Consider the following 15647-nt stretch of genomic DNA (forward strand, 5'->3'; position numbering starts at 1 on the left):
TGACATTTATTAAGAATGCCCTAGCCCAGGGTGGGACTCAAACCTGAAAAATTTAGTGGCAATATAAAAAATTGACCACTTACGTGCTTCCCCACAAAGTTGTCAAAATATTTCTCAAACTGCAGAGGTATTAAAAAAAACACAACTATATTTCTGTATCTGTTACACATTATGTGATATTAAGATCAGAAATAAGGAATGGAAATAACAAAAAGTATTTTGAAAAACTTTGCAATACAATCCTTCATCACTACATTCTTCATAAGGATTGATATTAAGACTTCAGGGCTTATGAGAACAGATAACGCATGATGCCATGCATTGGAAATCAATACTATCAAGGGTAAGCATCTGAAGTTATCACATTAGATGTAGCAAGTAGCACGTGCACTAGTGACCCACTGCTACAGAACGAACTGAATATTTTACCATTAAAAAATGGTTATGCGGAACACGATTGGTTACTGAACGTCGCTTTTCTGCAACTTTTAGATAATTGTGACAAAGAGGATTAACTTGATGAAGGGACACTCACAAAGAACACCCAGACTGGGATTCGAACCCAGAACCCAGGGTGCGAAATCGTTAGGGGGTCAGGGGGATCACCCCCCACCAACAATCTTGACCTCAAAAATCCCCCCACCAAAAATTTTCGGGAGAGAGAGTTCTTGTTATAACGAACAAAAGATAAGCAATTACTTTTAATTTCAAATATACTTAACTAAGAGTAATTTCGAAAACACACAAAAATTAGTGTAGTTGTGAGTATTGAATGCATTCTCTCTCAAAAGATCAACATCAATACGCACAATAAAAGTAAAACAAGAATGCAAAACAATAATAACTATGAAATCTAATTGATTTATATTAACATAAAGCACAAACTAAACAAAAACTTGCACACAATATAACCACTTCAACTATTTCATAATTTATTAACAACTTTAACCAGTTACTATAGGAATTAGCTGCTTTGCAATATCTGATATGTATAAAAGTTACAAATTAATTTCCTTTATGTAATAAATAATAATATATTTTTGATTGAGTAATTTCTTTTTACTTTTAATAATATTACAAATACGTATATAGTATAATTCATATGTATGTTTGTGGGGAGGGGGGTTTGTAGATTAAGAACCTTCTCCCCCCACCAGTTTTCAATGATTTCGCACCCTGCCAGAACCCATGGCATCGTAGCACACTGTGCTAACCACTCTGCCACAACAGTTATGGGGGAACACTAGGAACAACAGCAATCTGTGTGAACAAATGTTCGAACTGTTCAACACCATGCAGCACATGTGTTTTAAGCTTGTTTTAAGTTCACTTTATGAGCAGATAGGCTAATCAGGACTGGACCTACAGTGTAAAGTGGTATCTGAACTACTAACAGCATATTTGTTTGTGTTTGGGGATGAAAAACATAGCCACTCTAGTGTGGAGGAAAACTGAACACCACTGTACATAATTTTACTGAAATAAATAGAAATAATACAGTATTTATATTCCTGTTTGTATCACTGGAATAACTGCAAGACATGTTCCGTAACAACATTGTGGCAGAAAAGTAAAATAACCAGTAGATTATTGTTAAGACAGATTATATAATTGTAACGTTGCAAAAATTGTACCAAACTGTGAAACACAACCCATATCCATGGAGGATGAGATATGTAGCAAGATGGAAATGAGGAAGAGAAACATTGAAGAGAGGGAAAGAGGGATACTAAAGAACAGAAACACAAGGGGAAGAATAGATAATAGAGATACTGATAATAGAACAGTAAATACAGAAGATAAACAGGATCATTCCATACCAAATCATCCAGTGGTGGTTGCATGACCATTTTAGAAAAAATGCATTTTTAGTACATAGTTTTGTACATGTTTCTAGATATCATAACGAATGTTCAAAAAAAATGTTTGTCCTTGGTTCTCTTGGGGTGGCCATTTTTCCAACATGGCGCATGGCCTTTTTGATCATGAAGCAGTTTACAGAAACCTTAATATCTCAAAAACCATTAGAGTTAGAGACCTGAAACAAAATCCATTTTGTAGCTAATGAAGTATACTTTCTATGACATTCAAGTATGATTTGCTCAAAATTGCATCGTATGTACGATAATTATGGTGGAAATTTGGGTATAATAGTTAAAAAATTGGAGTTTGAAGCCAGATTTTTTTAATGAACCTAGAAAAACTAAGCCTTTCCTTTTTCTTTTTTTAAAGTTGGATTAAAAAAGTGTCATAAAATATAGTAACACAGGATTCTAATACTTGATGAAATTGAAATTACAAGGTATGACAATTGAAGATCTGTGAAATCTGTTTGATTAATTGATACTCACGTCCAGTTGATGTTGTCAATGAAAATTCCATGACAACGTAACAGCAATGAAAATTCCATGACAACGTAACAGGAAACACTAATTTTAATGGGGAACTATTAAAATAAACATAGATATTTGCATAATTAGAATACTACTAACTTAATCCATTGCCTCCTTTCAAGTTCAAGAACCGTTCACAAGAAAGTGCACACAGATGTAAGAAATCACTCGACAATCAGGGAAGCCAAACGATAAATTTGGTCTCGACATTCCCCATCACCTTCCCTCTTCCCAACATGTGTTTGCAGTGTGTGGGAACAGCCAGTGATCTATTCACACACCCCAACCCCCCCCCCAATTTCCTCAACACCACCCTAAATTTTTTTCACAAAAGCCAAATGTATGGTCATTTTGGCTCTAAATATACCCTTACACCCCACTTAAACACGAAACTTACACCCCCCAAATTAAAAATTCTGGATAAACCCTTGCAATGGGCTGTTATATTTAGCTTTTAGCACTAACTTACACAAACGAATATGTTTTTGTAAGATGGTCTGAATTGTTAGGGAAAGAATAGAAAATTACTGCATAACATTCCCTATACTTGATGCATATTCATTCTTATCTCTTCAAATTTTAATGGCTTTTCTTTCTGACAACAATATTTTTATTTGGGGGTGGTAACCTCAGAAGTAAAAGCCTATAAGGCTCCATACTGAACTCTTTTAAGTTGAGATCACCTATAGCCTCCATTTGGGTGCTAGTTGCAAATCTCAATGTATGAAAAACTTAAAATATTCATTTATCTCGCTCGTGCAGTAATTAAAAAAATATCCTCTAAAAAACTAATATGCAGTCTATTACAAAAATTCAGAATATTTCAGCAAGAATTTGATATATACCAGAATATATCGAGTCATATAGTGTTCTAATGCATTACAACAGGCTATTCAACCACCCAACTACTACTGGTAGTCAGGATGGTGACAATGTCCTTGGCAGTGGCATGGCCAAGGGGGGTTGGTTGGTGGGGCCATAATCCCCCTCTGGCCCCAATATTCCTAAAAAAAAGTCAGGAAAAGATGGCAAATTGAGGACTGACTTCCAAAAAAGTCATGGGCACACCACTGGTCAGTAAACAGTAATTTCCCCCTTCTCTTGGCTGAAGTCTTGCAGTCTATTATTAGATCCTATGCAAATCATCCACTAGTTTTTACTTCAACACTAGCTTTCCCAATATGATTATCCTTTATATTTCAAGCAATTTCTGTAAGAAGTTTCATATGATTCAAGTGACTGTTGAAGAGGCATTAATGCTCAACAATGAAGTGAAAACACTGTACGAGTGGAGAAGTAAATTCGTGAACCACTTTGGAAAGTGTTCTGCCTGTCAAAATGCAGCCTAGTTGATTGACTGATTTGGTTTATTTTACTTCCCACTTCTGCCTCTTTTGGATAATCGCAAAGATGAAGATAAGTGATATGATGAAACGGTACTCACAAAGAACACCCATGACAAGGAAAGTATTCAAGCCCAGAATGCCTAGTGTCGTAGCTCTGTGCTAACCACTCTGCCACAGAAGTTGGCTCAACGTGCAGTCTAGTTGCCAAATATAACAGATCTAGTTACCAAAACTGGCTTACTACAGTAAGCTGACATAAAGCAATAGTTTTTTTCTTACATTTGATGAACTAAACTGAATTAAGTTCCCATATTCTAATATTATACAGTACCACCTTCCAAATGTTAAGTACAAATTTCATGTGAAAAACTAAAGAAGCACTATGTAAACACCTAAGATATACTATATATTTCATTGTTGTTAGGCAGGCACAATTCAAAATGTATAATTTACACTGTCAACAGTGCATGGCTACAGAAAGTGCACAGAATAAATAAAATATTTTGAAACTGATTACATTTTCAACAAACTGTACCTGGTATGAAACTGATTCAGAACCAATCTGCCTCATTAATTCATTACCATGCACTTGTAACTGTATTTACTTCCAGCATTGACATTACTTGCCACTTGCTGTTTTTTAATTCAAAATTGTTTTAAGTTAATATGACCCATGTAAGGAAGTGCAAGGGGCAATGACACTGTAGATGCATAAAGTTGTTAATTTCCTTTCCGGTTACTACATAAAAGTCATGAAACTCTATACTGAAGCATAAATAAATGCAGTGAAGTTTGTTCAATCATACATCCTGAGATAACAATGCATTTAACACTGACATTAAAAATAAATGGCCCTTATCAGATGTTTTCAATTATCAACAAACATTCAAATGTTCCAGCACTGCAACTTATGAAGTGCTGCTATCTGATATTATATAATCCAACTTGCTACTTGCCAAGGATTTTTTCAACAGCAGTAAACAAACATCTTTTTTTCTTTCTGTACAAATGAGTGTAATTGTCATGATTATTCTTATTCTCGACAGGTTTCAGCATGTTGAGTGATAAGAAATTTTATGGTAAAATTAGTTTAATGTCAAATTGCTTAATTAGTATCAACTCTTTCATGCAAACTGCAGGTGTCATTCAAAGTATTATTTATTTCTCATCCATAAAAACTTCATTCCAGGTCTCCCTCGTGTAGTCTTTCAAAGTAAAAATGAAATAAAACGCCTATTACCTATCGGTTTTACGAGTTTTGAATTTTGTGTACTGTCAACAGAAATAAAAACACCCATAAATGTTATTTACAATGCAATCTTTCAGTGACAGAAGGTAAACAACTTGTAAGTCATCGAAACGTGTATGTACTTTCAATTCCAATTTTTTCTTTAACCAAACAACGATTTTTTTAAACTGACAAATCGCATGATTATTACACTCTCTAAGGTGAGAAAAAAGATCCGCCAAAATTGAACAAAACGTATTAAGTACTTTTAATTTAAAATATAATTAAGACTATATAAATATGTGTATCGTTGTCAAGTAAAACTACCTCGCCGGGATATGCACCTGTACCCGTATTCCACGCCTAAATCCCTATTACTTGTTCAAATCGAGTTAATATTCTCAAAACAGTACTACTTGATAATTTAAAAGGACACAATTAATGGGGTTAAAGAGAACACTTTTCGTTAAACAAAGACATTATAGAATTTCTGTTGTTAAAAGGAAAGAATATATTGTCATATTTCCACAATGACTCGAAGCGTGCCTCTGAAAATTAACCATCACCGTGTGATCTAAAATTATCCATATATGTGCAGTGAATTGGACTTTCTTACGATAAAACAGACATTATTCATTCAACTCACCATCTTTATCCCTGGAAGACGAGTTACTTGAGTTCTTCTCTACTTGATAGTACATTCTTCACATGAACACTGTCTGTAACACAATATATATCACTTTGGTATTATTAAAAATGTCATAACTATAAAGTTGCAGACGATCAACACTTAACACCACACGAGAAATACAACTGGCTCGAAGCCAAACACACCATTCTCACAGCAACCTTCATGGCTAAACTGGTAAAAAAATTGTGTTTCAGTGTTCTGCCGCAAGAGCGCGGTAGTGGAAAGGCAAATTTGTACGCTCAGAGCACCGTAAGATCAGACGTAATGTCGTCTGCTTACAAGTTGCATCAAAGCTCGTAAACTCAAAGAATGTGCTCCCTTTACTTGCATATTAATGCACGCGTGACAAATGGAAATTAAACATATCTTGTGGTTTGCATTAGAAGGTCTTGTGAATCAATATCTAGAGCCGGGTCACATCAAAGCAGAGCCCGCGCATCATTGAGTACGATTAAAACCATCAAAGTGAATGAAAACGGTGTACGTGTAAGCTGAAAACGGTGGCGGCAGGGGGAAGATGGGGGGGAACCCCCTGCCCAAAGCAACATGATAAACTTGGTAAATAACTGCCCATTTATCCACAAAAATACATTTCTTGCATGGCACTTAGGAAAAAATGAAATGTAATTTTGCCCTCCGTTAAATATTCCCTTCTTCATGGGTTTCTGACTCTTCTGCAACCTAGCGCCTTGAATCAGAGGCGTCCGCACGATTTTTCCAGGATATGCAAACGAGGATCTTTCCTCCCAAGGTGGCGCAAGCGGGGGTTTGCCCCTAAAATACTGCTTCAGTTTCAAATTATCATTTTCCTACAATGCTCGAGACAGATCTGTACCAATCTTACTTGCAATTATCAGTAATCTATAGCAGGGGCGCCGACTTGTCAAAATTATTGGGGGCGCTCTGATCACTGAAATAAATTAATGAATGACTCACTCTCTCCCTTTTTTAAGTTTTGGCATCAGTGTTCTGAATCTCATAAAAGCCCATGAATTCCTAAAAAAATATAATTTTTATTCACAGTTCGAATTGTCCATGGATGCATATGTCACAAGTTTCGTCAACCATAATAGCAAAATATTCCCGACTTTTAATATCTGCTACCACGGATCTCAAAACAGATCTCCCTAATATATCAATGATCTCGTTCTGAATGTCATGCGAGAGCCATTTGTAGCCCGAACGTCCCATCCACTACCCTAGTTCATGCACATCGTCTTTTGAAACTCTTTTTAGTAAAAAATTTAACAATACTCCTAATTACATACTTAGTATATAGTAATAAGTCATGTGTTTTGCCCCCCCCCCAAAGTTGGTTTAGCGGTCTCAGCCCCCCAAAGTTGATGGTCTAGAACATTTCAAATGTGTATTTCAAGTTAAGTTCATGAGGCACAATTCAGAGTAAACTTTACAAGAGAAGCAAAATAATACATTAGATCCTCTTAAGCAAAATTATTTGGGGGGCTATGCCCCCACATCGTTAACATTGGGGGGGCTTGAGCCCCCCCAAGCTCCATGGAGTCGGCGCCTATGATCTATAGTAATTAATAGGAAATGGATTTTAAGGTGCAAAATTATGGTCGGGAATGGGGGTGGGAGGAAGGTTCTGAAAATGTTTTCAAAAAGGTGCTGATAAAATGCCTTTATTCAATGCTTTCTTTCTCTGCGCCATCTGCATATAATGCGCGCGGACCGCAGAGAGAACTGTAGTTGCGCGCGGACCGCAGAGAGAACTGTGTTTCTGCCGAATAAGTTTTGTTTGAAGATTGTGTTTTCTCTCGTGGGTTTTGCTACATTATCTTGGGAACTGTTGGTACTGCATTGATTGTATTATACCATTTTATTGCTCCGTTCTGCTTTACGAATTGAGACTATAGGATTTTATGTAGCCATGGGCGTAACTTGGTACCTACTTTTGAGAGGACAGAATCGAACAACCTAATTTTGAGGGGCAGAATCAAACTGCGTCTAATTTTGAGGGGGCAGAACCAAACTGGGCCTAATTTTGAGGAAGAGATTCGAAAAGTTTTCCATCTAATAAAAACAACGTCCAGGATTATTTTCTAAATAACTGTGATGTTCCCGAAATCACAAATATTACTCTTTATTACTTTGCTCCTCAGGTTCACTAACTTGGAAATTTTAATAAACCTGAAAAAATGGGGGGGCAAGCGCACAAGTCCACAAGGAACCTCACCAGTTAGCCTATTCAAGGAAATATATCTGCAAAATCTAATTTGAATTAAATTTCAATAAAAAAAGGGAAGAAAATAACATGCACATATATGTGTATTTATATCAAAATATAACGACATGTATTGCTAGGGTAACCACATTGTTTTGTCTTTGTCGAATATTTCAATTTATAACATATCGGAATACCCTTTTTTGCCTTCTCACTTCTTTGTTTAAAGAAAAGATAAAAAAATATATAGTCGAGATATTCAAGTTTAATAAGTCGTTTATTCTCTCATCAATTTAGTGTCAACAATTTTGTCGTAACAATTATTATGGGATTCAGGTATGAAATTACGTGATGAGATGCACACACGCCTCTATATAAAAAGCGCGTGTTTTGATGGCAAGTAATAACAATAATAAAGTTAATAATAATAGAACCACATTTAAGTAAAACAATACAACATTTTGTTATTTCAAGGTACTCTTTCTTCATACGATTAACAAATACGGCATATCGAAGCTTACATACGTTTGTGTGCATTTATTCTATTTAGGAAGGATTTTACTGGTGACACTCCAATTACAAATATTTATATTTTGTCCTGCAAAAACCATACGTGCCAATATTCCCAGGATATTATAAAAAATAATCAATTAAGGTAATATAAACATTCCAAATTGCCTTGATATCTCACCCTCCTCGTCAAGAAATGCTTAATTAATTTTACAATGGTAAAATAACAAGGGGGAGAATGATAACAATTTGATTCTTTCGCATGAAATGTAAATGCAGCAATACACGAAATACGTAATTACTCAACGCCCTCGTAATTTTAAGATGTTCGCTTCAGTTTCGTTATTTGGTTCATTTGACGCGTTTATACAGTTACGCACTTTGACAATTCTGCAACGGTCAAATACGCGTATTCCAATATGTCAGATTTTTGCTACAACACACGCACTCGCCATATCTGTTAAAGATTTGGTTGTCTCTCTACGCCGTTGCCGCTTCTAAGTCTTCGTGGATTAGATCCTTGTTGATGAAATAGACTGTCCAACTTCCGTATCCCTCCAGTTAACGGGAATCTCAGCTGTATCGAACAAGAAGAAAACACAGAAGAACCCCTCAGGCTTTCTTCGGTTCTCGTTACCAAGTTCCATAAGAACTTGAATTGGATCATTTGCTAAGATACTTATGGGAACTGGTGCACTTGGTAAAATCTTCACCATCTAAGCACTACAAGGTTGCACACTATGACAAGCGATCCTTTTTATTTGCGAAGTTCCAGACAAACTTCAATTACACATTTCCACTTCTTCGAAATGTCTAGCAGAATTCGACGAAGGTACATGTCCAATAAGCAAGACAAAAAAATGTCTCGACGTGTACCTACTAGCGCGTACTTCTGTCCAAGTCGAAAACCATTCTGCCTTGAAGTGGAGTGTGCTTCTTGTTCCAAGTGGGAAGAGTTCTTTGGTTGCCGACGCGAGCTATATTCCCTGCGACGCGAGAGCTTGTGTTTTTGAAGTCTTGCTCTCGAAGGGGGAGCATAACCGGCATGGTGCTGCCATCTAGCGTTTGCCTGTACAAACACTCGCAAAGAAGTGAAATGAGAAGGCGCAAGCCTAAACAGTGGAAAAGTCAGGCCCGTAGCCAGGAATTTTTAGTAAGGGGGGGGGGGGGCAAAGTCAATCTCAGAGGGCAGGGTGCACTTGCCCCCTTCCCCAAAAGCTATAAGTAACAGGAAAGGGATGATATCTTGAAACTCCAAGGAACAAAAAAGTTCGAGCAAAATCAAATAATAGTATTTCGATAATGACCTTTTCGGGCTGCCAAAGAACACAAAGATAAAGTCTGGGTGGGACTGTATTTACTTGATATTTACAGGTCGATAATGTTAATAGACGATTAATATGTACCAACAGCTTTGCGCCTCTCTGCAGAACTGAATAAGGGAGCCCTTTATAAATCGTGCTACATAATGTTTCCCTCTAGTTTCCAGTATGCAAGATTTTTACGCACATTAACTAAAATAATAAATGTGAAACACTATCACATTTTCATCATGTTTGATAATAATTTGACCAACTAAGCTGTCCTACATCTTTCACCAGCCGACCTCTAGCGTGGGATGGTTACACAACACACTACAAAGCCAAGGGTCCCAGTTTCGAGCCTGGGCATGAGTGTTCTTTGTGAGCAGAGGCGCAACTACTGGCATACGCTACAGCCCACTCATACATTTTGAAAAATCGACAATTTTTATTATATTTTTTTTATATTAATACGCACCATACTCGCTATTCTAAAAATTTTATTTATTGATTTTAATACGAAAATATATAACAACAATAAATATAATAATAACACGACAAATTCTTATGTTTCCATGGACCCCTATAAATTTGCGCCACTGAAAGCATCCACCTATACAAGTCCAGCCCCTCCAGAAAAAAATCCTGCGTACACCAGTGGGCACAACCACGATTTTTTGTCTGGGGGGGCCAGTACCAGGACAAACGTACAAATAATAATAATTGTAATATAGTGTATCACTCCTGCTCATCTTCGTGATTAGCCAAAAGTGACAGAAAAGCGAAGTAAAATTAACCAAATCAATCAAATCATCTCCTGGGTCCCTCCCTATCTTTACATGCAAAACAATACTATAATCTCTGGATCAATTGATTCCTGTTTAGAGTATGATATATTGTTCATATAAAACAGTTCAAGTGCAGGTTAGACATGATTCTTTGTCAAATTCGCCCCTCCAAACTGTAATTTCTGGATCGGCCACTGAAGTTATGTGACATTGTAATTAAAAACTTGTACCTTACAATTTACAAATAATTATAAAAATGTCACTGTTTCATTATAATATAGAAACGGTAAGGAAAGGATTTCAAGTGTTTCATGGTTATTTGTAAAATATAGAGGCCCATGTTGTGAAATATTTATGTAGGCCTATGTGCAAGAATAAAATACATAATAAACTTCTTACCTTGAATATTTCATTTGAACAGGAACTCCATTCTCATCTTGCTGACATCTGTGGTAAAATGGTTATTAGTACAGTGTACTATGATGCCAGGGGTCCCGGGTTCAAGTCCAGGCCTGGGCATGTCCCTTCTTCAATTTCCTAGTCATCCTCGTCGTCGCGATTAGCTAAAGTGGCAGGAAAGTGACGCTAAATAACAAAACTAAATCAAATCCATTCTGTTCTTCTTTGGGATGCCAGGCCTGCATATCTTCACGATTTGAAGCTTATCCTCATACAAAAGCAGAGTAAATTGTTTCGTCAATAGTTCGTTAATTATGTCACTCATCTTCATTCACTACACTCCGCAGCACAGATCATTGAAAACGTATAGGCCTATGTCACTCACTCAATACACTAAATAAAATCTGCGTAGTAAGGTATGTAATTTCTTAAAGTTCCTTCAATGCAGTCAACCACTCTCCAACCACAACCACTCTCCCCCCAGTCATAAATAAAACAGCCGAGGGGTTCAAAACTTTGTCACCATTGTAAAGCATGGTTGGTTGAAGGCCAGCGCTCTCGCTTCTGGAAGTGTTCAATGGGACAGTGTTGGCCCAGAGAGGGAAACAATCCGTTACTTTGCCAGCTTTTCCCATTCTTGTAATTGTAGCTCTGTTTAAAAAATTCCCTTTTCTGAGAATAATCCCATGCTGTTTAGCGAATTGGCATCACTGTAAGGTATTACCTCAGTTGTAAAATGAAGAGTTCCCTGTCCAAGGCTTCGACTAGCCACTACAAATACGTCACCGATCACCTCCAGGCACTGCTCGGGGAAGAATTTAACCGATGAAGCCTGGTGGTAGCTTTAATGGAAAGGATACCCTCCCATGGTTTTTATTTGAGAGTGAAGCATCAGTCACATTTGCTAGTCTATTATTTTCTGTATTTAGTCTGGGATTCAGAGATAGCCTAGAACATGCAAACCTGTTGGGTATTTATCTAGTGGCTTAAATGACAATATAAGAATGGACCTGGTAGTCTCATCTTACTCGAGTTCACATAATGCAATTCCTTCTTTTGGTATACTTCCATTAATAAAATTATTTATTGCTTAGTGATGAATAACCTATTTAAAATAATTATGCATAATTACATGTTACTTGTTGAAATTATTTAATGTATTCACATATTGTTATGTTTTCAATGGCCACGGTGGCTCAGTCGGTAACGCGTCTGACTACCATGCTAAAGGTCCCGGGTTCGATCCCCGGCCGGTTCAAATCCGGCACCCACCCAGCATCGAATGACATGGGTACCTGAGGGGAAACCCTGGGGGGAAAAGGCAGTCAGGGGCGTGATGCTGATCACATCACCCCCACTCACGACTGGATCAAGAAAGTGTGGGGTTACCCTCACACCCCCTATATGCCTTCATGCCATGGTGCTAAGCACAGGGGAGCACTTTACTGTTGTTTTCTTCTTCTTGAGAGTTTATTTTGCATTAATTTGATGTTGATGTTTAAAAAAAAACATATCTGTACATAAACTCTCTTACTGGAATTTACTTAGTTGTAATTGGCTTCAATACAATGTTGCCTCTTGTGAGCTCTGCATGCTTGTTTTTAACTATCCTTTATATACACTGTGTCCGGCACCAACACTACCAATAAGAAAGTTTTATAACCAAGCAACAAACAGGTTTATTGACATGCAGTTTTCTTTTAAAAGACAGAGAAACTCATCAAGTTTTTATGGTAATTAGTAGATCTCCACGTGTCCACCACGTGTTGCACGACAGACATCCAAACGAAATTCTATCTCCTGCCAGGTGTTTTCCATCATCTGCGGGGTGACGTGTCACGAGCACTGACAATCCTCCGATGCAAATCATCCACATCCAGTACTGGGGTTCTGTACACATTGTCATTATGTAGCCCCAAAAGGAGAAGTCCAAAGGGGTAGTAAGATCAGGGGATCTAGGAGGCCATGCGATGTGACCACCATATCCCACCAGACCTTCGAGGAATTCGTTTAAGCTGCTGGTACTTTTGCCGAAACTTCCTCTGGAGAGTTTTCGGAAACTTAAATTCTGCTAACCAATAGCAGCATTCGGCTTTTTGCTGCACTGTAAACACCATTTCCACACAAAATGAACGCACGAGAAAATTCTGACTGAGCAAATACGCAACAGGATACGAAATCAACGTTCAACGAACTTGCATTGTTGCCACTGCCACTATAATAAAAAAGTTGTTGAGTTTCTCTGTCTTTAAAAAAAACACATGTCAAAAAACCTGTTTGTTGCTTGGTTATAAAACTTTCTTATTGGTAGCGTTGGTGCCAGACACGCTGTACTTTACAGTAGGCAGTAGCTAAGCCAGAAAAAAGGAAACCTGTCAATCACTGAAGTAGAAATAAAAGGAACCTGCTATAATGCCAAATGTACAGAATGTATACAGATGAAAGGATTCAGCATTGCAATAATCGGGTGAAATTCATGAAAGGACAATCACAAAGAACACCTGGAACCAGTGACAAGAGCAAAAGTCAACAAGCCAGTATGACTTTCATTTGGTGTCATGTTTGTGTGTCACTAGAATAAATGTCAAAGATTGAGAGAAAAAGAAGGCATGTGAAGATGGACGTGAAAAAGGAAGAGAATCAACCCGGGATCGGTCGTGCTCACTTGAGTCACGTCATTGGTCGCAGATGAGCATGACGCTCATCCTTGCTTTTCAGGCATATTTCACCACATTATATTTTTTTTAAATCTATTTTTGTACTTCTAGTTATCTGTTTATTACATATCTTCTTTTTTATTACATTTTTGTTTCAAAATGTTTATTTGTTTTCAAACAGCGTAATACATCAAAGTAAGACGAAGCTTTCCTGGCGGCAAATTATGAATAGATTCTCTCGGGCTATCGACCAGGTGAGTTGTGGAAAATATTCCAAGCTTTCGAGAGCTAACGTCACTCTCATCTTCACTTCTACCCTGAAGATGAGAGTGACGTTAGCTCTCGAAAGCCTGGAAAATTTTCCATAACTCACCTGGTCGATAGCCCGAGAGAATCTATTCAGCATAATACATCGTCGAAGTGAACAACTCTCAGCACCAACAAAAAGTGCATGCACCATCAAAACTGCTCTGAAGAACTCTGGGACAGTTCCATCTGTACTTCACAATATAAAATCATTTAGATATTTATCATATTTTCCATTTACACGACAAAATCATATAGGTACGAAAACTCACTAGAAACAGCAAATATTTATTGACTAAATAATGCACAAATCTAAATAAAAAATTGTAATCTGTCACGGGTGAGCTCTGCACTCACTCTGGCAACACTTCTTACACAGCAATGGTCTCTCTCATACGGCTGTTTACGTCATCTCACTAGAATGTGATCAGGTCACTCATGACACACTAAAGGTCATTTAGAGAGCACCACAGGCCAATATTTTTAATACTGTTAAAATGGAACTTCATTAAAATTAAAAGTGAGTGCGGCACTCACCTGCAACCAAAAGAAGTCATGCAGAGAGAGAGAGATAAATAAAGAACCAAGAATAAGAAAAAAGAAACGAGATGAAGAAAACTGAGGGAAAAATGGAGAAATAAAAATGAGACAGCACTAAAGAGGAAAGAGGAAGAGAAATATTAAAGTGACACAGTAAAGAAGAAAATGAGAGAGAAAGCAGAAAAAGAAATGATCAAGTAGAGAGGAAATAAGAACAAACAAAGAGATATTAAGACTGAGAAGATCGATTGATTTGGCTTCTTTTACTTCGCATTTCTGCCATCTTTGGCTAATTGCAAAGATGAGGACTACCAATGACACGATGAAATTGGAGAAGGGACACTCACAAAGAACACCCATGCTAAGACTGGAATTCAAATCCGGGACCTCTGGTATAGTAAAACCGAGAAGAGAAGATCGAAACCTATGAACAGTGATTTTTTTATCCACACATCTCCTACACTGTAACAATCATATTGGTTGTTTGTGTGCTTACATAGTATTGTGTATAATATTTATATGTAATGTAAAATTTAATAATTTAGGTATTTAGTAGGGATGGGCCCGATTAATCGGTACTCTATCGGTATCGGCCGATATAGGCATATCAATTTATCGGTAAAATTACCGATATATCCATAAATATATGATAATTTAGTGCACAATTCTGCCATTTTGTTGTAATTTTTATGGATAAACTCCATACCCTACTTTCTAAAAAAGTAAATGTCTAAATATATATTTTTTTTTGCACTGCAGTCACCTTGAAACAAACATTTATTAAGGAGGTCAATGAACCTTTCAGGTTCTTCAAGGATCATTTGTAATTTTATATCGGATCGGTAGAATATCAGTTATCGGTATCGGTAAATTTCATATCGGTACTTTATCGGTATTGGCCAAAATTTCATATCCCTAGTATTTAGTTATATAAGATTGGCCTGTTCGATATCATTGTAAATTTTGCACTACACATGATCAAATAGAAATAAATAAAATCAAATCAATCTCTCCCCCTGAAATTTCCTAACCCTGCCCCCCAGCAAATTTCTGGATAAACCTCCGACTGGGAAGAAGATACAAGAAAAGAGACAAGAGTTGCAAATTAAAGGGAAGTCAGTAATTTTTTCTCATTTTGGGAGTCAAATGTGACCCCACCCTGTACAAACTGCTGAAGTGTATCCATATCCCTTCTAACCCCACCACTGAAATAACCATTAGACTACAAAAAAACACCAGACTCATTCACAAAATAAGATTACAGAGTGTGAACTTCAATAATTTTATTACTAAAACAGCACTG

General features: G+C 37.0%; 1 protein-coding gene across 2 annotated transcripts in view; it reads right to left on the minus strand.

The window, feature by feature from the left end:
- Window positions 1-5817, minus strand: part of Eip63E (cyclin dependent kinase Eip63E) — a 534609-nt gene extending 528792 nt beyond the window's left edge. For both annotated transcript variants that reach the window (XM_083143954.1, XM_083143952.1), the window contains exon 1: window positions 5614-5817. In XM_083143954.1, coding sequence (XP_083000080.1) covers window positions 5614-5668 — 55 coding nt within the window. In that variant the 5' untranslated portion in view covers window positions 5669-5817. The remainder of the gene's footprint in view (window positions 1-5613) is intronic.
- Window positions 5818-15647: the final 9830 nt, after the last annotated feature.

The sequence above is a fragment of the Lepisma saccharinum genome, chromosome 22 (genome assembly GCF_977018435.1).
Source record: "Lepisma saccharinum chromosome 22, izLepSacc3.1, whole genome shotgun sequence".
Classification (NCBI taxonomy): Eukaryota; Metazoa; Arthropoda; class Insecta; order Zygentoma; family Lepismatidae; genus Lepisma; species Lepisma saccharinum.